Source organism: Hevea brasiliensis, chromosome 17 (genome assembly GCF_030052815.1).
Source record: "Hevea brasiliensis isolate MT/VB/25A 57/8 chromosome 17, ASM3005281v1, whole genome shotgun sequence".
NCBI classification, from domain to species: Eukaryota; Viridiplantae; Streptophyta; class Magnoliopsida; order Malpighiales; family Euphorbiaceae; genus Hevea; species Hevea brasiliensis.
The window spans coordinates 14767437-14787835 of record NC_079509.1 but is presented as its reverse complement, the minus strand read 5'-3'; the positions used below and the strand labels follow the sequence as shown (position 1 = coordinate 14787835).

At 30.1% G+C, this 20399-nt stretch overlaps 2 protein-coding genes across 2 annotated transcripts; one reads left to right on the top strand and one right to left on the bottom strand.

Annotated features, from left to right (window-relative positions):
* The first annotated feature begins 9130 nt into the window (after positions 1–9130).
* On the top strand, positions 9131–11454 carry LOC110660788 (thioredoxin-like protein YLS8). The gene is made up of 2 exons (XM_021819225.2): positions 9131–9409; positions 10948–11454. Exons 1-2 carry the CDS (start codon positions 9290–9292, stop codon positions 11254–11256), a joined length of 429 nt encoding a protein of 142 aa, XP_021674917.1. The 5' UTR covers positions 9131–9289; the 3' UTR covers positions 11257–11454.
* Positions 11455–12075: 621 nt separating this feature from the next.
* LOC110660786 (chaperone protein dnaJ C76, chloroplastic) lies at positions 12076–16643 on the bottom strand. Its single transcript, XM_021819224.2, has 4 exons — positions 16214–16643; positions 15863–16119; positions 13312–13495; positions 12076–12804 (listed from the first exon to the last, which is right to left on the bottom strand). Exons 1-4 carry the CDS (start codon positions 16571–16573, stop codon positions 12199–12201), a joined length of 1407 nt encoding a protein of 468 aa, XP_021674916.2. The 5' UTR covers positions 16574–16643; the 3' UTR covers positions 12076–12198.
* Positions 16644–20399: the final 3756 nt, after the last annotated feature.

Here is a 20399-nt window from a genome sequence, read left to right as displayed (position 1 = left end):
ATGTTTGGTTTATGGAATATTAATGTTGAATTGTGATAGTTGTTATGGCAGCTTGGGTATATGTATGATGGTGTGAGGTTGGACATGTAAATGAGCTAGGTTAAGTGATTGAATTGTTGTAAATTGAGCTTGAAAAATTCTGTGCTAAATGGTGCATATTGAGGGTGATTGTAAGCTGCCAAAATGACCAACAATATGTTGTGAATTATGTTTAGGTTATGGTACAAACCAGAATTGGCTTGAATGTGTAGTTTGGTAAGTGTTAAAAGTGATCTTTGATGAGTATGAACAAAATGCAATAGGGCAGTTTGTGTTTTGGGCCTAGAACCTTAAGTGTGTGGCTCCAATTGGTATGAGACCAATTGGAGGTGAAACTAGGCACAAAATGTGCCAACTTTCATGAAGAAAGCTTACCAAATTCTGCTTGTAAGGTAACTTGAAAAATGACCAAATTTGGATTAGTGCATTTAAGGCCTAAAAATTGACCATTTGGACAGTAGTTAGTGTTTGGCCATAAGTCACTCAAAACAGGTCCAATTGATCTGAAATTTTGACCATTAATAGTTAAGACCTATATCTACAAGTCTTATGAAGACACCAAAGCCCATAAATAACCATAAGCAAGTCAAATAGTTGCACAAGTTTGTGTCCAAAAACTGGCCGAACCTAAAATGACCTAAAATGACTTTAAGTGACCAATTTTGATGCATTTTGACCAGCAATAGTAAAATGACCATAACTTAGACTACATAACTCAGAATGACCTGAAATTTTGCCCCGCGTTCCATAAGACATAGATCTACAAGTTTGTAGTTTAGACCAAAACCCAAAAACTGAGAGAACTAGGTCGTCCGGCTAGGTCAAACTAGTGCCCCGGAATCCAGCAAATTGCAATAAAATGCAATATACATGGAAATAAATTTGGTAACATGTACCAATACTAAAAGGCTATCAAATGTGACATATTGGTAACATTAAAACCTAATTCACCTAGACTGCATCGAGGGTCAACATCTTAGGTTGACAAAGGAAATAATAGAATTTAATGAATTAATTATTAAGCATTATCGTTAGAGACAGTTTAAATGAGTATTGAAACACTTCAAATTGTGTTTCTCAGTTAGCGAAGACTCAAGGAAAGGGAAGGAAACACTGAGTCAGAGCCAAGAGACAGTTATTAGAGGTTTGTGCACACCTAGTTTTTTTTAACTGATTTTGTTTTGAATATTTCATATGATTAAATGATATATTTTGCTTATGTATTATGTTTAACAAGCATTGGATTTAATTCAATGATTATTGAAATTGTTATAGTATGTATGAATTTGGCTTTGTGAAATGGTATTTCCACAAGTATTAAGCATTGTTGTGGATTGAATAAATTATGTTTTGAAAAATTGTGATAGAACATGTTTTGAATTGTGATGGGCAATTTGTATGGAAAAAATGAAAATTTATGATTTGAATTGTGATGAGCATAAAAATTATTGGATATTGGAATTGACTTTGAATCGAATTGTATTGTGATTTATGCTCACTAAAAGGATTGTGATATTGTTTTATATCTCACTATAGATGCTTGACTAGGTTATTACCCGTCTCTCTCATTTGTTGAGAAGACAATAGAGTTAGTTGTATTTTGATTACCATGGTACGTGCACAGGCTTAGATTCTCCTCTTATTAGAGGTTAGATCTAAGTTTTTATATGTTATGGCCCTTGCGGAAGATTCATTATTGTGATGTGTACTGTGCACAATGATTCGACCTCCCCGACCATAGGGAGTTAGAATCCGATTCGACCTCCCCGACCATAGGGAGTTAGAATCACCCCAAAGATGGCCCTTTCGGATTAGTCTTGCATAGTTAGTAAGATACATAATGGTTTTTGAGATAAAGAATGATTTTTGAGATAAAGAACGATTTTTGAGATACGGAATGATTTTTTAGATACAGAATAGTTTTTGAGATACAGAATGGTTTTTGAGATACATAATGTTTTTGAATAGTAAAGAATTGTGATTTCAATTATGATTTATATATAATTGATTTTATTGGAATTAATCTTTATTTCCAATAAATTGTTGGAATTACCTTAAATGGTTAGTTATAATTTGATAAATTGAATTTCGTGATCAAAGTCATTTTATACAAATGATTTATATTATTAGCAATGAATATTTGAGTTTTGGAATTTGATGAGTATCCAGATTTCCAAATTAACTGTTGTAATTTTTGTTAAGGTATATTGTATTATGTTTTAAATTATAGTTGTGCACCACTGAGTTCACCACTCAGCGATAGCTTTGTATGCTGTCGCAGGTGAGAAGAGCATAGAGCAATTGAGTAAACTTCTTTGAAGAGACATTCAGATCAGCTCCAGGTATAACCATGTACACAAGTTTTGATGTATGCATGTATTAATATGTATGTAAATTATTTGAGCAGTTGTATCAAAACTCTTGTAAAACATTTTGGTATGTAATTAAATATAAATTATTGTAAATGTAAATTTGAGATTTCATTTACTTGAATAGTTTTGTAATATAAACTTTGAGTCTTGTAATCAATGAAATATTTCTTTATGATGAGATTAGTTTAAAAATGAATTGATTGTTTATTGAGAATTGAATTGTGAATTGAAATGAAGTTATTGGAGTTGTATTTAAGAAAACATATTGGGAGCCTTTTCTTTTGCAGGATTGAAGAACTGTTTTCTCAAAATACAGCCGGCACCTTGTCGAAACTTTTGAAAGAAAAAATTTGTATAACACCAGATTTTAATCTATGGTTTAAATTTCACGAAAATCGTTTTAAAATCCCTTGTAGTATATCTAATGGGTTATCGGTAGGCGAAGTACGGTAATTCATTAGGTGTACTACCGGATCATGTTATATCTTACAGGGAAGTAGGGTGTGACATATGATTTGTGATTTAAAGTTGCATTTTGTTAATGTTGTGCACCACTAAGATAATGGCTCAGCAATAGTTTTTCATTGCTGTCGCAGGTAGACAAACTGACAGGGCAGCAGACTAGGCTGCTAGTACTACACTGAGAGACCATCGGGTATATTGAGTATACTATATTTTGCATTTTGTATTGTAATGTATATTCACTGTATGTATATAGCGTTCTTGGTTTTGAGCAGTTGTAAATTAAAATTATACATTAAAGTTGTAAACTAAATTTGTAAATTATTTTGATTTGTAAATATTATGATATATTTCTTTTATCTCAGCTTTTGAAAACTCTGGAAAATTATTGTGGATTTGAGTTCATAATTATTGAGAAACTTTTTGTGTTGATTTGATGTTGGAGTTTGGGATTGAGAAATATATTTAAAGTGCTTTTTACATGTTTTTGAAGCACTATTTTATTCAAAAAACAGATGACACTCTGCTAAAATTTTTACAAAAATTGTTAATTCTTTAAATGTGTTAACTGTTTCACTTCAGTTCAAAAAAAAAAAATTAACACCTATAAATAGTGCTCACCACTCCAAAAAGAAGTAAGAAAATTTTTAAAATCCCTTGTAGTGTATTTAATGGATTATCAGTAGACGAAATTGGTAATTCATTAGGTATACTACGGGATCATATTATACCTTACACAGGGGTAGGGTGTGACATACTTGATTTGCAGAAGAGACACATGAAGAAAAATTATAAAGACCCAACACATGGATTCAAATACATGGATCCTAACCTATGTACATACAATTCTAAGATCTCCACCATATTTGTTTCACTAGTCTACCATAAAATTATAACATGAACTATATAGATTACTTCACAGTCTAGATGTGTACCTCATTTGCTGAAACAAATTGCTCCACAACTTGTTTAAAATGAGAGCCTCCAAAGATCAAGAACAAATGCACACTCATTTTTCCTTTTGTTACTCATTAAAATGTTTATAAGGCTCTTATATATACTTGCTCAAAGCATGCCAACCTTTTGGAAAAAAGTTACATCACTTCATGCATGTAACTATTAAGAAAAGTTGCATCTCTTTATGTAATTACATCTTTTAATCAATGTACACGAATTTTGGATTTTGCCACCTTTTGGCAATTTACATGACTTTTGGATTTTGCCACCTTTTTGACAATATACATAAATTTTCATACGATTATTCTTGGTACTGATTTTAAGTATAATGGATCCGGGTTGATCCACATGGATGACTCAAACCATATTTCCAACATCCCCTACTCACACATGATGGGTAACTCTTATTTTAAGTTCTATACTTTCATGCTTCACAAATAGACCATGTGACCAGTGCATACTTCAAGAGCTCATTTGCTATATACCTGTTAGGATAATATGGCATCTCAATTGATGAAGCTTATAGTAAATGTAGTATGTAGCACCCTAGATCATTTATCACATTCTAATCTTTTCCGATCTCATTCATATATACTGAGTTCATAATTATGTTTATATCGCAAATATAAACATAATTGGTTGACCTATGAGCATAGACTAATGTGATAATTTCAATGATCTTTCTCTTTTTATGATATTCTTAACTTTAATTTAACTTGTTTTTCTAAAAATGCGCCTCTAAACTGAATCTTTCATAGTCCTTTGGCAACAACCTAAGATAGTGATCATTAAACTAAGTCTTGAGTAACTGATTAAAGTCAGAGGGTACTAGGTAAAGATTACTTATAATCTTTAGGATCTCATAAAATACCAAGTAGAGATTACACTTTTATTCCCCTTGGTGGACACAAATCACACATGTGATATGAATCACATGCTATGGTATTTGCTCTTTTCCCATGGAGGTATGTCTTTATCAAATACCATATAAATGATAATTAAACACCCTAATGTCAAACTTTGAGTTCACTTGTCTACTTTTTCACATTAGAACTCACATATGGTATTCAAGACATATAATGTGACTCAAATCACATATGGTCAATGCAATTACTTAGCTTATAATGACTCTAGTTCCTTGTCTCTTTTCCAAGGCAAAATTTCATGTTATAAGCTTTGAGCTTTTTATATTATTATCACATAAATGATATTGTTATCTCATCCCCTTCCACCACTAAAGCTATGGAGGCAATTGCCTGTGTGAGAAGGCCAATATTTTTATCTGTTCGATGTACTTTTCAAGTTCTAATATATGTTCCAAACATATATACTCACATATGTATATGGATCTGCGAAATATGCTAGGCATATTAACATGTTTGGGAAAAATATAATATAAGTACATTAACAACATCTAAGCAAACCCAAAGATTTAATGTGCCTATTATAAATATTTTTTTACAATAGGTTACTATATCATACATAGATGTGCACTTTATGTTCATTTTTCTTTCTTGCAACCATATTTCTAACAAAATTATATTTAGTATCAATACGCTTTTAAATATCTTAATATCCTCTTAATTGTTTTTCAATGTTGATGTCCTAAATTAGATTGGTATCTACTAACCAACCCAACAACATAATAGATATAATTTAACTAGCATAAAGGATTTTTCCATTTGCTCCATTTTTTGTAAATCAGCCAATTCCCATACTTGGTTTGATTTCATAGAATGTATCTCTTTCCCTATTGCCTTAATCCACCATTCATCCTTAGCAAGGCACGTAAAGGATGCACTTATTTTCTAATCATCACTTTCTTTAACTTATGGAGTAACTATAAATGCTTCCCTTTCGATTTCAAAATGAGAATGAGAAACATACATATGACTCGATTGTCGTGATTGAAATTGATGAATTGACTTATCAATGTTTATGTTGCTCCCATTGGGAACAACAATATTAGATGGATTTACTACAAATGGTATTTTAGTGTCAATAGGAACCAATTCCTCAACTAGTGCTCCCACTCAGAAAAGAATCCATTTCATGTTGTAAAGCAAAAGTAGTCTGGTCCATAATTTCATATAAAGATAGATATTGACATATCTCGCGGTATCAAGAAAATTCATTCTTTAAGAATATGAATCTCATCATTCAAATTTAGTTATCATGTCACTATCTTTTTCACTCATAAATACATGTCCTTTTGATTATTTTGAGTATCTTATAAGGATACACTTCCTTCCACTTGGACCAAAATTTCCATATTTATGAATAGGATTGTGAACCAAAACAACACACCCTTAAGGTTTTAATAACACTTAAGTTAGGTTATCTATGAGTCCATACCCATATGGAGTTATAGTAACTGATTTAGATGAAACTTAGTTAAGGACAAATGTAGTGGTAAACAATTTATTGTCCCAATAGGTAATATACAAATTAAGAGTCTCTTACTCTTTCAGGACATATGGAATTTTCACATTTATATATAAATATAATATAATATGAGACAATATGCAATAAATTTTAAATTCATAAACATAAATATCCTTTACAATAATTAATTATGCTAACACTTATTCCATAATAAACTTAGAATAGAAAGTTCATTATGTTCCCAATTATCATCTAACATTTTAATGTGCAATAAGTTTAATGTAATTAATTATTTAAGGAATTATAATCTTAAATTATGTGAATTTAAGATTAAGCAATAATTGATTTAATATCTAATATTGAAATATTTAATAAGACAAATTTACGCATGTTTTATATGCATAGTTATTTACATATAAATAACTTTCTAAAGATATTAACAAATATATATATATATATATATATATATATATATATATATAATACCACAAGTGAAATAAAACAACAAAAATTTCATATTCGTATCATATATATATTCACCTCAAATAAATAATTTTTTTTTCAATCTCCAATCCAATTTAGAGATATAAAATTCTAAAAGAAATTTAGAAGCTAAAATTAATTTTAAATAAAGTCAATTAAAACTAATTTTAATTGAATTCATCAAAATATTAATTTTAGTTTACCCCGTAATTTTAGAAATAACTTAATTCTATTTCCCAATCCAATTAGGAAATATTAATTCCAAAAAAAAAATTTTATAATTACTATGATTAATTTTAATGAGATCAATTAAAACTAATTTTAATTGAATTCATCAAATTAATTGCCTAAAAAAATGCCATTTATTTTAGAAAATAAATTTTCTTAAATAATATATATTGAATTAAATAATTTTTAATTCAATATATATTTATCCAAAAGCCCTTTAATTAATTCTAGAAATTGGTTTATAAAATTAATATTGAATTAAACATATTTAATTCATATCCTCATAATTTTATTTTGTAAAAAAAAATTATTTTAATTAAATAAATTCTACAATTTTTACATTTTGGTCATAGGAAGACAAATCACATGACTTGATTTACATACGGCACAACGTCATATTTATTCTATGCCATCATTTCGCACTTTAAGCTTATTTTTATTTTTCTGGGTACATATGGCTCTATTGTCATTTTTCTTTTCTTTTCTTCTTCTTCTTCTTCTTCTTCCCTTTTTTTTTTGTTTTTTTCATGGAGCCATTTTTTGTTATGTTGGCAAAAACCAACTAGTGCCATTTTCATGTGAAAAAAAAAAAAAAGATAACTCCTTTGCGAGTTAACCCAAATGATGTTAAAAAAATCATAAAATGCACTGAAAAAATCATAACACATTTTAATAAATACTAACACCTTAATCAGGTTAGAAAACTTCATAAACTAGGAAACAAATATTTAGGACTCTGATACCAATGAAGAAAAATTATAAAGACCCAACATATGGATTTAAATATATAGATCCTAACCTATGTTCATACAACCCAAAAATATCGACAATATTTATTTTACTAGTCTATTATGTAATCACATGAATAATATGATCTGTATATATTAGCTTACAGTCTAAATATGTACTTATTTACATAAACAAATTACTCTACAACTTGTTTAAAATGAGAATCTCCAAGGATCAAGAATAAATGCATACTCATTTTTCCCTTCGGTACTCATTAAAAAATGCTTGTAAGGCTCTTACATATACTCAGTCAAAGCGTGCTAACATTTTGGCTAAAAATCGCATCACTTTATGCTCGTAACTATTAAGAAAACTTGCATCTCCTAATGTAATTATATCTTTTAACTAATGTATGTGACTTTTAAATTTTGCCACCTTTTGATAATTTATATGACTTTTGGATGTTGCCACTTTTTTGACAATATACATGACTTTTTATACGGTTGTTCTTGATACTGATTTTAAGTCTAATAGATTCAAGTTGATCGACATGAATGACTCAAACCATATTTCTAACAACATAAGATGAGAACAGGGAAAGAGGGACACGAGAGGAAGGCTAGGGGCAAAGAGTTTTCGGAGTGGTTGAATGAAGATTGAGGAGCATTTTGATGGTCTAAGGTAAAAAATAAGGGATTTTACAAAACAATTACGTTTTATTTAAATTATTTAGTTTGATTTTTAAAAATTTGTTGCTTTTAAAATTAAATCAAATCAAATAAATAAAAAAATAAAAAATAAAATCCAAAACAAATTTTCATATAAATAAAAACCAAATTTTGAATTGAATTAATTTAGTAAATTATTTTGGTCTACAACTAACTACTGCAAATACTAAAATTTATAGTCAATTACATCAATTATCCCTTAATTTATGTGATTATTTCATTTCAGTATTAACTTTAATTCATTAAAATAAAATCACTCAATTTTATTTTTTTTTTTAAATCTCATGACCTAAAATAAAAGATTTCTAAATTAAAAAGAATAAAATTATTTTTTTTTAATTTTTTTTACTTTTATAGTTAAATTAATTAATAATTATTATGAATAAAATTATTTTACTTTAATTAAATTTATTAATAAAGTTATTAATTATATATATATATAATATTTGTTATTAATTAAAATTTAATTTATAATAATATGAAATAATGATAATAATAATTTTAAATTTAAAATAATATTTTATTAATATATAATATTTCGTTCATATTTTAATTTTAATATAAGAATAAAAATAATAAATAATAATTTATAAAATTATTTTAATTAAATATCAATTTAATATTAATTTTAAAAAATAACATGAAAACTGCTTTAGCAAGAGACTTTTTTAAAATAAAATTAAATTTGAAAAATTTTATTATAATAAATTAAAATCGGCTCAAATAAAATAATCAAGAATTTTTTTGCCCTTATCCCTGTTAAAAATAAAACTCCCGCAGGCCGTAGGGCTACCATATGTACGCGTGCGTTTATCCAATGCACGAGTGTTACTCAGAAGAGGGAAACAAATAATAGCAATCGCAGAGAAGAATTGAAATCTAGGGATTCGAGGAGTTGTTTGAGAGATGTCGTATCTGCTTCCACACTTGCACTCAGGATGGGCTGTTGATCAGGCAATCTTGGCGGAGGAAGAGCGCCTCGTCGTCATCCGATTCGGCCACGACTGGGACGAGACTTGCATGCAGGTATAAACCCTCTCTTTTTTCATCTTCTCTCTTTGGCTCTCTTCGATTATTACCGGAAATTCAACTTCTTTCAATCTCAAGTACCGATCAAACAACTTTTTTTGAATCTCAAGTACCGATCAAACAACTTTTTTTTTATTGGAATTCGAATTTCTTGCATTTGTACTGTTCATTTTCCATTATTAAATGCCTAATTGTTGTGTTGATGTTATTCATCTCTCTTTAGAGTGATTTGGGGGCGTAGGATTGTGTGTAATTTTCTGAATTTTTTCTCCCCTCTTTTAATTGTCCGTCCCACAATGGTTGTTTGGAATTAAGGTTACGGCGTAATAGTTGTGGAAATGATTTGCTTTTCAACTATTTTCTTGTGGTAGTTTCCTCGTTACAGCTTTTTGGTTTTCGGTGATGTTTTATTCTCCTTTCAGCTGTCAAATGGGTTAAAGTGTTTAATTTGAGTGCATTTTGCTATATTCAACTTCGCTCAACTAAGCCTTTATCCTAAACTAGTCAATTATATGTATTTACTTTTTCTACTCTGAACGATTTTGGATTAAATCATCTCAGAAATGTGTAATAATGTGTAATGCTTCTAGGTCTCCAAGTCAATTTATGTATATTCTTTTTTTATTTCTATCTTTAACTAACTAATTTAGCGTGGTCTACTTGTCTTATGGAGCCTCCTTATGTCTATGCTACTTCACATAACCTCAATCTCCCTTCTCTCAACTTATCTTTAATTGACACCACTCTCTCTAATACTCTCATTACGTACTTTATCTAGTCTAGTATGGTCACTCATCTATCTTAACATTCTCATCTATGCCACTTTTATCTTAGAATCTTAGATGCATATAACTCTTTCAGTGCCCAACACTCACTACCATATAACATAACCGTTCGTATGGCTTTACGATAAAATTTTCCTTTCAATTTATACGATCACATAAAACTCCCGTAGCACGTCTCCACTTCAACCATCCGGCTTTAATCATATGACTAACATCCTTCTCACATCATTACTTTGGGACAGTATCACTCCATTCAAACTAACTCCTTCCTTATCACTAGTTTGGCCTTCACTGAACTTGCAATGCATGTATTCTGTCTTCGTTCTACTTAACTTAAAACACTTTGACTCTAGAGTACTGCATTTTGCTATAAGCTGATAAATTTTTGCTTCGCAGGAATTGGACTTGACTTCGGTTCTCAATCTTTACGAGTTAACTGGAATTGCAAGATTATGCTTTTAGTTGAACTAACTAATATTTTGGCTTCAATGGAACTGTTTCTTTTATTTTGTTGGGTGACAATGTATTTGTTTCCTGGCTATCATGCTATATTCCTTTAATCTATGCATGTTGTTATCTGATGGGTTTGTACGTATTTAATGAACTGTTGTTGCATTGTTAGGTAGATTTCTTTATTAAAAATTGGGCTTTTCCATTTGAAAAACGTTTTTGAATGACCAACTCAATCTAAAAGGCTCTAATATCTGTAATAATATTTCCTCTCAAATTGGTTTTGTTGGTCTTATTTAGATGGATGAAGTGCTCGCATCAGTTGCTGAGACAATTAAGAACTTTGCTGTCATATATCTTGTGGACATCACTGAGGTGCCTGATTTCAACACAATGTATGAGTTGTATGATCCATCCACTGTCATGTTCTTCTTCAGAAACAAGCACATTATGATTGATCTTGGAACTGGAAATAACAACAAAATTAATTGGGCTCTCAAGGACAAGCAAGAGTTCATTGACATTATTGAGACTGTCTACCGTGGGGCAAGGAAGGGTCGTGGTTTGGTTATTGCTCCAAAAGATTACTCCACCAAGTACCGCTACTAAGTGTAAGAAAAATTATTCATTGGACTATCCGACTATGTAAGAACCTGTGATGAAAACAATATGTATGCATAAAACTTGGCTTCAGAAATTTGTAGATTGGAATTTCCTGGTTAACTAACTAGGAGTTTCTTATGATGGTATGTTTACATTTTTTGCCTTGTGTGCAGCAATGTATCTGACATTTATTTTGTGCTAGAACAGTGGAATTTTTGCTTGTTCTATTTTTTTTATAAGTTAATTTTAGGTAATCTTATAGGATAAAGGATTTTTATTGTTGCTTCAAATATTCTTTGAAGTATCTTGGGTGTAGTGCAGAACACATGCACTTCAGCTGTAAGAACAAGTCCTGGCACATAAAAGGGCTGACATTCTTGGCGATGTAGATGTTCCATGTAAAATTACAAAGAGCATTAGATTGTTGATGTCTTGATGATTCGGTTGTATAAAAGGTGGGAATGCATTATGCATTGTAATGTTAGGCTTTTGATCAGTAAGAGATATCTGCTCGATTTTCCTCTCGCCCTATGTTTCCTGACCTTGATCACACTTCCCCCCATTTACCGGGAATGAGATGGTGCCAAACATGACCTTTTTTTTGAACTAGACTGAGCTGTTTTCCAGGGCGATATATGAAAAATTTTTGGTTCCTTCAATAGGACTGGGTACCCCTAGTTAAGTCCTCTCTGTTTCTTATTGGAGTAGACTTAAACTCATAGACAGATTGATAGCTGAGAGCACTTGCCTTCAGGGATCTTTCTCAACATAAGGTGGTCATTTGTTAGGCCTAATCATGTTATGTATGCATTCAGATCTAGGATGTATGGAACTATACATATTATTTTATTGCTAATTTATTACAGAAAATCAAATACTATCTTGTCATGAATATATTCCACATGAAGTATCATTTCAGTGCATGATGAATCTTCTTTTATTTCTTTGTTATAACCTTTTCCTAATTGCTTCTACTAGCTCTATCATTCCCAAGCCAACTATGTACCATGTAATCCCTGCTAACATAGCATGTAACCAAGAGCTATTAACAATCTCCAATGCCAAAGCACCACCTATATGTTTATTCAAACTGCCAACAGCCTGATCTCTTACTATAATTGCTGCAATTGTTGCAATCACCATTGGAGCTCTCCATCTTATGGGATTCATTTGGTTATCTCCTGTCTTGTAATCTTTCTCATCAAGAACTTTTGGCTCTTTAGTATGTTTTGTAGCCTCTGAGGTGGCTTTAGAGCCAGACTTATTGGTTGAGGCAGGAAGTGCTCCAGCTGATGGAATCCAGTACTCGTCGTGATATAGGTTGGATGGTGCTTGACGAGCAGGTCTTGTGTTTTGGCTTGCATGCTTTCTGGCTGCAGCGGCTGCCCGGAGCTTGTTAATGTTTAGTTCGGTTGTATTTTGAGCAATCTGTGGGAGGTTTTGGTGAGGTTTTGATGGGGGTCCTGCTTTTCGTGATTGCCAATATAACCAATTCGAGATTGATCTAATTGCTTGAATAGCTGATATTCTTGCTTCTCTTTGGAGGTCTGTTTCCTGAAATGAATGGAACATTTATGGTTATATACATGTTAATTAACAATACTTGCATGTTAATGAATTGTTTAACAATTAAACAGAGAACGTGTTTTCTGGTTTTTTTTAGTAAAAACTGAAAATTGGAAATAAATTGCAAAAGTGAAAATGGGAGATAGAAAATTAGGGTTTTTATTATGCTGATTTAGAACCAAAGAATTAAGGGTAAGTTATACAAATTTGGGGTCACCACCTATCTGTCGTTTCTTATATCACTTTTCCTTTCTCTGTGTTTCTTACGAACTAAGGGGGCCTTTAGCAGGTTAACTCTAGTTTTATAAGAGAAATTATTCAATATATTCATTGTATATAGAATAGATATAGATTTTGATCGTTAAAATTTCATGTTGCATCAACTATAACTATTATTTTCATGCTGTAATCAAGTTACCACACCCTTCCAATAACTTGCCAACTACTTTTAACACTTTAACAATTATAGCACAAAAAGAGATGCAAAGGGCTGACCTTGGAGCCTTGGGCATCTGCCTTGTTCATGGCTTCAACAACTCTGGTTTGGAACTTTTTCAAATCAACAAATATGTTTGAGACACGTGCACCCGCCGTGTTGCCAGCGCCAACTCGCACATTGCCTCTTGGCTGCTTGGACATTAGGAACTCTAGTGCTGCTAAATCTGACCTTTCCACCATCCTATATATTTGGTTAAGAAGAATTATGAAATTATAGATTTTCAAGAATTTTAGAAGGCATCAGAATATCTAACGAACAAATTCCAGAATCAACTTATACTTGAATTATTTAGATTTCATGTGACTATCATATATTTAAATGTTCATGTGATTTTTCTGTGTTAACTAAATCTCATGTTTCAACATAAAAGAAAAACACACAGTAATGACTTTGCTTAAATTGCTAAGTGTCAAGGAATAGCTCGGTTGAGACACGAGTCTGCCCCTAAATAAGAACACTTTGGTGTGCTGATAACAATTTGATGTCTCAAAATATGTCCAAGAGGGGGGTGAATTGGACTCTAAAAATAATTTTTCGGTTCTTGCTCAAAACCTTTGAAAAATTACAGCTAGATTCAACTCAATTGACTAATGTGAAATATGAACAATACAGCTCTATTGACAAGTTGATTCAAAGTTAAGCTATATGCAATCAGTATACTGATCCAACAGATTATATTAGCATTCAGTATAAATTTCAGTAAACTGAATATGTTCAAAACACAGCAAACAGAGTAGTACACCAGATATACTAACTGACAGCAAATCAAACAACAAGCAGATTAAATCAGATATCAGCAGATTCAAAGCAGCTAATTTTATCGAAAGGCAAGGTTAACAATAAACATCATCAGCTTTCATATCAGCAAGAGCATATCAATCATAAAGTTAAAATGCATAAATATAAAGAGTAAGGGTTGAGAAAATGAACACTGAAATTTTATAGTGGTTCGGCTCAACTAGCCTACATCCACTCTCTCAAAGATTCCACTTTGAGTCTTCACTTCATTATTCTTCACTTTTAAAGGCAAGAGACAAAAGCCTTTTACAAATCTTCTCACCAAAGCTTTTACAAGTAGCTTCATACTTCTACCAAGTGTTATCCTAAACACTTTTCACAACCAAGCTTCAATAGGTGCTTGAATGACCTCTCATAAATGATAATAAGGTGTTTAAAACTCACTCTTACCCAATACAGCAGAATCTATAAAGAAGAGATGAGTAGATAAGCCAATAATGAGCAATAAAAACACTTTGAGCACTTTGAATGAAAGCTTTTATGATTTTGAACAGTGGAGAAACTTTTATTAAGTGCAAAATGGCCAAGGGTAGGTGTATTTATAGTTTTGAAATGTTTTTGACCGTTTGAGAACTCATTTGAACGTTACAATTATGAATTTCAAGAAAATAGCCGTTATTTTGTCTTTTTCTGCGATGTTATGCAGAGTTGAGACGTTAGCATACTGGAGAAAATAGCAAACCAGTTAGCATACTGGAGAAAATAGCAAACCAGTTAGCATACTAAACAAGTAGCAAACCAGTTAGCATACCAGGAAAACTTTTCTGCATAACTTTCAAAACTATAAAACTTTACACCAAATCAAGTCAAATACTTTTTAGGCCAATAATGATATTTAAGAGAAAAATCTTTTGAGGGCTTGAAAATAAGTATTATTGACTTCTACTCCTCAATTCTTTTCACAAGCAATCCTAAGATAATAAAACTGACTTTTTATACTATATGTACCTTCAAATCTGATTGTCAATGCAGCTTTAAAATGTAACATTTTCTTCTTTTATCTCCTTCGATTTGTCCTGTGTTATCTTTAGAATATCATCCTTTCTTCAAGAGCACGAATCCATCATAAAATCCTCAGTTTTTTTCTTTATTCTTTGAGAAGCACCACACTTAAAATAATGTTAATTTGATTCTAGTTGAGTTTTGGTATCATCAAAATCTATGCTCCTTTGAGCTTGTGGGGTTAACACAATTGATAGAGTATATGTGAAAAGCACCTAAATCAAATTCAATTATTATTTTTATTACTCGAATTTGTTTCACATTAAATTAAAATATATGATAAATTATTCGATTATAAATATCAAAATAATATTAAATTCATTGAATTTTATATATTTTATTTAATAATTTACATTATATATGTATATTATAAATAGTTTATATTTTAAATTTTAATGATTCTATAAAAATTTCAAATTATACTTACTTAAAATATAATAAAAATATTTAAAAATATTAATATAAAATATATATTTTATATTTAATTAATTAATTTATATAAATAAATTTGAATATGGATATCAAATATACAAAACCTAAACTCAACCCTATTTTTCAATCCCAAAACCTTTTTTTTTAATTTTTTAATTTCGATAGGGTTTGATTGGATAAATATCCGACACGTTGCGTGCATGTTCTGCCTTCTACTAATTCAAATTAAATGGGAATGAATTTAATTCAAGGTATCATCTAATTCACAATAAAAGGATGAGTTCAAATATGAAGAAAGCAGATATTGATCCTTACGAGATGCAATCAACTGGACATGTATCAATGGCAGCTTGAATTTTGTGCTCAGGATCAGCCCACTGTGCAACCACTCTTGCTCTTCCATAAACAGATTCAATGGCAAAGGTTTTCTCTGCAAATAATGCACATTTCAAGCAACCAACACACTTCACCTCATCCACAAATACTGCTCTCTCTTCGCTTTCCGACCCAAACCACACTGAGTAAATGGGTTTCCCAGTATACCCACGTAGTTCTGCAATCTTTGCTTGTTCCTGCACGACATTAAGAACCAGCCCATTAAAGTTCACCTGATCCCAAATTCTCAAGCCTAAAATTTTCATGATTCATCACCCAAACTTCACTGACCTTATCGTAAGCCAAACGCGAATTTGGATCGGATAGAACAGAGTAAGCTTCGTTAAGAATGATAGCCATGTCATGCCCCGTAGGCCCGGCGATGTCTGGGTGGCACCGCTTCTGCAGCGTACGATATGCCATTTTGATATGCGATTGATCGGAGGAGCTATCGATGCCTAGAAGATCATAGAGGTCGAAATCTGTGATTGAAGAAGAGGTGGAAGCAGCGGGAGGTCTACGACATGACGCAGAACTGTAACGTAGTTTCTTGGAATTCGGAGGAAATGAAGTGAATGGTTTTGGAGTTAAGTTATTAGGTATGATTGAGGCAGAAGGTAAGAATGCAGATGGAAGGAAAGCAGTAGGCATTTTAAAAAAAAAAAAAATTTAATTAATTTCCTCCTCAAAAGAGAAGATGAGAGATATGGCAGATTTTGTTTGAGTAGGAGATATTTGTGGTTCACTTTTTGCTTTTGGGCCGAAGATATTTATTTATTTATTTGAAAATGATGTTTTGGTATTTTTATTATTTTTCTTAAGATCTTGAGTAACGAAAAGTCTCAATATTCAACTTTATTGAGGCATTCTACATATTATTCAAAATATTTTTAATATAGTGTTTTTCTGCTCTTAAAAATATGATTTTTTATTAAATAAAAACAAATTCTATATAATTATTGTTTTATACAATTAGCATCCGGTAAAATTGGAATGCACAACTTAATAGTTATATAGACAATTCCAATATTATTGAATCAAGAGGGTGTTTGGCCTGACTTTAAGATTGTCTTATAAGCTAATTTAACTTTATAATCATCTAAAAATTAAATTAGTTATGTATTTGATTAAAATATTTATAAGTGACTCGTAAATAATTAATAAATAATTAATATATTTAGTAAAAACTAAAAAAAAACTTATAAACACATTTATTATTAAAATAATTAAAAAATATTAAATAAAATTTATGATAAAATTTTAAAAATTAAATAAAGATAATATAATAAAATATTTAATCAAATTAGCTTATTAGCACTAAAAATGAAAAACTGATATCTCTATTATTTTTTTTAAGTTTATTAGTCTAAAAAAAAAATACTATAAACACATAGGGAAATTTACTTTTAGAGGTTATAAACTGATTTGATTAGTTTATAAATTAAGAAGTCGGAGGGAGGAGCTTTTTGTTTTTGTGCTATACATTGTACATTTATAAGTTAGTTTAACCGATTGATTTACTATATTAATCTTATTTAATTTTATAATACCACTATATATCCTTTTTTTTTATCCTCATATTCATTAAAAAAATTATTTTCCTACAACAATTTAAATAAATATTTGAATTAATTTTAATAAAATATTTATCTATAAATATTTGTTTTTTAATTTAAAATTATATCATATTATAATATGATTGAAATATATTTTGATAATATTATAATAAAATATTAAATTAAATAATTATTATTTGAGAAAATAGTTTAATATTCTTCTTAATTATATTTTAATTATAAATTTACTTATAAATTACTTATTAATCACTTACAGGTATTTTAATTAAAAATATAATTGTTTGTCACATCTTACCTCTCTGTAAGTCATAACATGATCCCGTAGTATACCTAATAAATTATCAAATTTCGCCTATCGATAACCCATTAAATATACTACAAGAGATTTTAAAATAATTCAATTCGCTTTTAAATTCTGAAATAGTGATAACTAATTATTAAAGAACTTTTAAATGAAGTTTATGTCATGGATTGAAATTTTGATTAATTTGAGATTTTGCAAATTTTACAGAAATTTCGGCAGAGTTCCATTTAAAAATTAAGAAAACTGTTCTTCAAAACCTGTTAAAAACACTCCCAATACATATAATGTCCACAATTCCATTTAAACCCAACACAATCCAATATCAACCAATACAATTTCAAGCAATCTTAGTATCATTTAATTCAGTTCAATTTACATATAAAATTCTCAATTCAAGAAAAAGAGAACAAAATAAAATTATTGCAAATTTTATTGTACAACTGCTCATTTGGTTCTATAGATACATATGAACAAATAATTTACATCAAAAAGAAATTTATAAGGGTATAAAATATTATACCCATAAAAGATCCCAAAATTGCTTCAACTGCAGCTATAAGCAGCTTACTCTGCTGCTTTATCCTTCTCCTTATCTGTGACAGTAGAAAAAAAAGCTATCGCTGAGTAATTTACTTAGTGGTGCACAACAATAATTTTTAAAAGTCACCAAAAATATAATAACCCATTAGTAAGTAAAAATTTAAAAATTCTCATAGTCATAGTTCACAAAGCCGATGCGAATATTTTTAATAATAATTTATCAAATTAAATTGTAAACAATATTGTTGCCAATAATTACCACAACTTAAGTCATTACACAAAATTTCACGATTAATGCCATGTTGTACACCACGACAAAATAATCTACAACCTCACTAATCGAAATTAATGAGGGAGGTGGCTAGCTAGTTATATGAGTACTCATCCAAATCAACCTCAACTGGCAAGCTAGAGAGGGAGGAACATAATCAAACTCAACTCCATATATGGAGTAGGAACACAGTATAATTGTCATGTCAATTGTGATTTCAAAATCCAATTCAAAACCACATCATTCAAATATTTCATGCAAATTACTAATCATATTTCACTCCAAATTCTCATTTATAAAATAGGCAACACACTATTTCTCAAGTAAAATTCTCAAAGCCATAATAATAAAAAATTATTCTAAACACTTATTCAAATAAATTTTCAAGTAGAAAATAAGAAATTAAAATTTGTTGTGCACAAACCTCTTTTACTTGCTTTGATTTAATCCACTCTTTCTCCTTCCTTAGAGGGCTCATTTCCAACTGAAACACATAATTAAAGTATCTCAATACTTATTCTAGATGTTTCCAATAACTAATATAATAATTGCACTGTACATACTTAAATTATTTATGAAATTTCATAAGATTTGAGTTCTTTGAATTTGATGTTATTGTAGTTACTATTCACGTTACTATTAATGCAAAAATTTTTTTTGAATATTTCATAAATAATAGGTATACAAATTCTAATTTCATGCTAGTATCACATTTTGGGTTATAAACTTGTTGGCATTAGTTGCCAATTACAATTCAAGTCTTTCCAGGAGTAACTTTAAAATTTCAATTTTTGTCACCAATATTTACTATTCCATTGGACTAATATACAGTAAAAATTTGGCTAAACTTTCTTTATCAAAGTTGTTCATTAATGTCTCTACTTTAATTCTCTTTGTGAATCACTCTATTTGGAGTTTTGTAGCTCAAGTTATGACATTTTTACCATAATTGGCCGGATTGGTCCATGTCCAGAATTTCTGGGCAAATTGTGGTTCTGGCAGTTTTAATAAGCTAAATTTGGTTAGTAATTTGATTAAGTTATGGTTAGAATTTGGATTTCTGTTCTTCATGAAAGTTGCTCTACTATGTCTAAGCTTTCCATGGGTTCAAGAATCAGGTCATTTGGACCTTTCTACACAAAGTTATGGCCATTTAAACATGTACTATTTATTTAGTCGGCCTGCTCGTAATCGTAACACCAATTCTGGATTTAAGCCAATATTAGACCATCTTATGGTTAGTTTTTTGGCAGGGTTTCTTCATAAAAAATGTAGTATTATGACCCTAGTTTCATCTTCAATTGGCCTCACACCAATTGAAGCAACATAATTCAACTTATAGCCATTTAACCTTGCTAGACTAATTGGTCTAAAATTTAGCAACTCAACATCCCTCACTTATCTCAATTCCATTCATCAATTCTCAATTATAAGAACACTATATGACCATATTTAAGCATCACAACATCAATTGGTCAACAATTCTCAAAAACTCTCAATTTCTTTCAAAACCCTAGCCACCATAAACCCTAGTTCTCCTAAATTTCACATTTCATACAAAATCATGTCATTCAAAAATACTAATCATATATACTTCATCAATTAAGCTTGAACACTGTTTGCTGGTTTTACAATCACCGCAAGTGCACAGATCGCTAACAAGTAATAAAGTGATGAGTAAAGTATCGTTCCCACGAGGACCATGTTGAGCACCAAACTATAGTGATTTTATTTATCTAGATAATCGAATTGTAGAGAATTAATAATTATATCCAAATTAAAAGA

Bases quoted from the DNA above. Each gene is read 5' to 3' on its own strand.
- LOC110660786 (XM_021819224.2), bottom strand. From the start codon at position 16,573: ATGCCTACTGCTTTCCTTCCATCTGCATTCTTACCTTCTGCCTCAATC. The intron at 16,120-16,213 runs GTCAGTGAAGTT...AATGTCGTGCAG, and splicing joins CGCGTTTGGCTTACGATAAG to GAACAAGCAAAGATTGCAGA. The intron at 13,496-15,862 runs GTAAGGATCAAT...CCAAATATATAG, and splicing joins TGTCCAGTTGATTGCATCTC to GATGGTGGAAAGGTCAGATT.
- LOC110660788 (XM_021819225.2), top strand. From the start codon at position 9,290: ATGTCGTATCTGCTTCCACACTTGCACTCAGGATGGGCTGTTGATCAG. The intron at 9,410-10,947 runs GTATAAACCCTC...GGTCTTATTTAG, and splicing joins GGGACGAGACTTGCATGCAG to ATGGATGAAGTGCTCGCATC.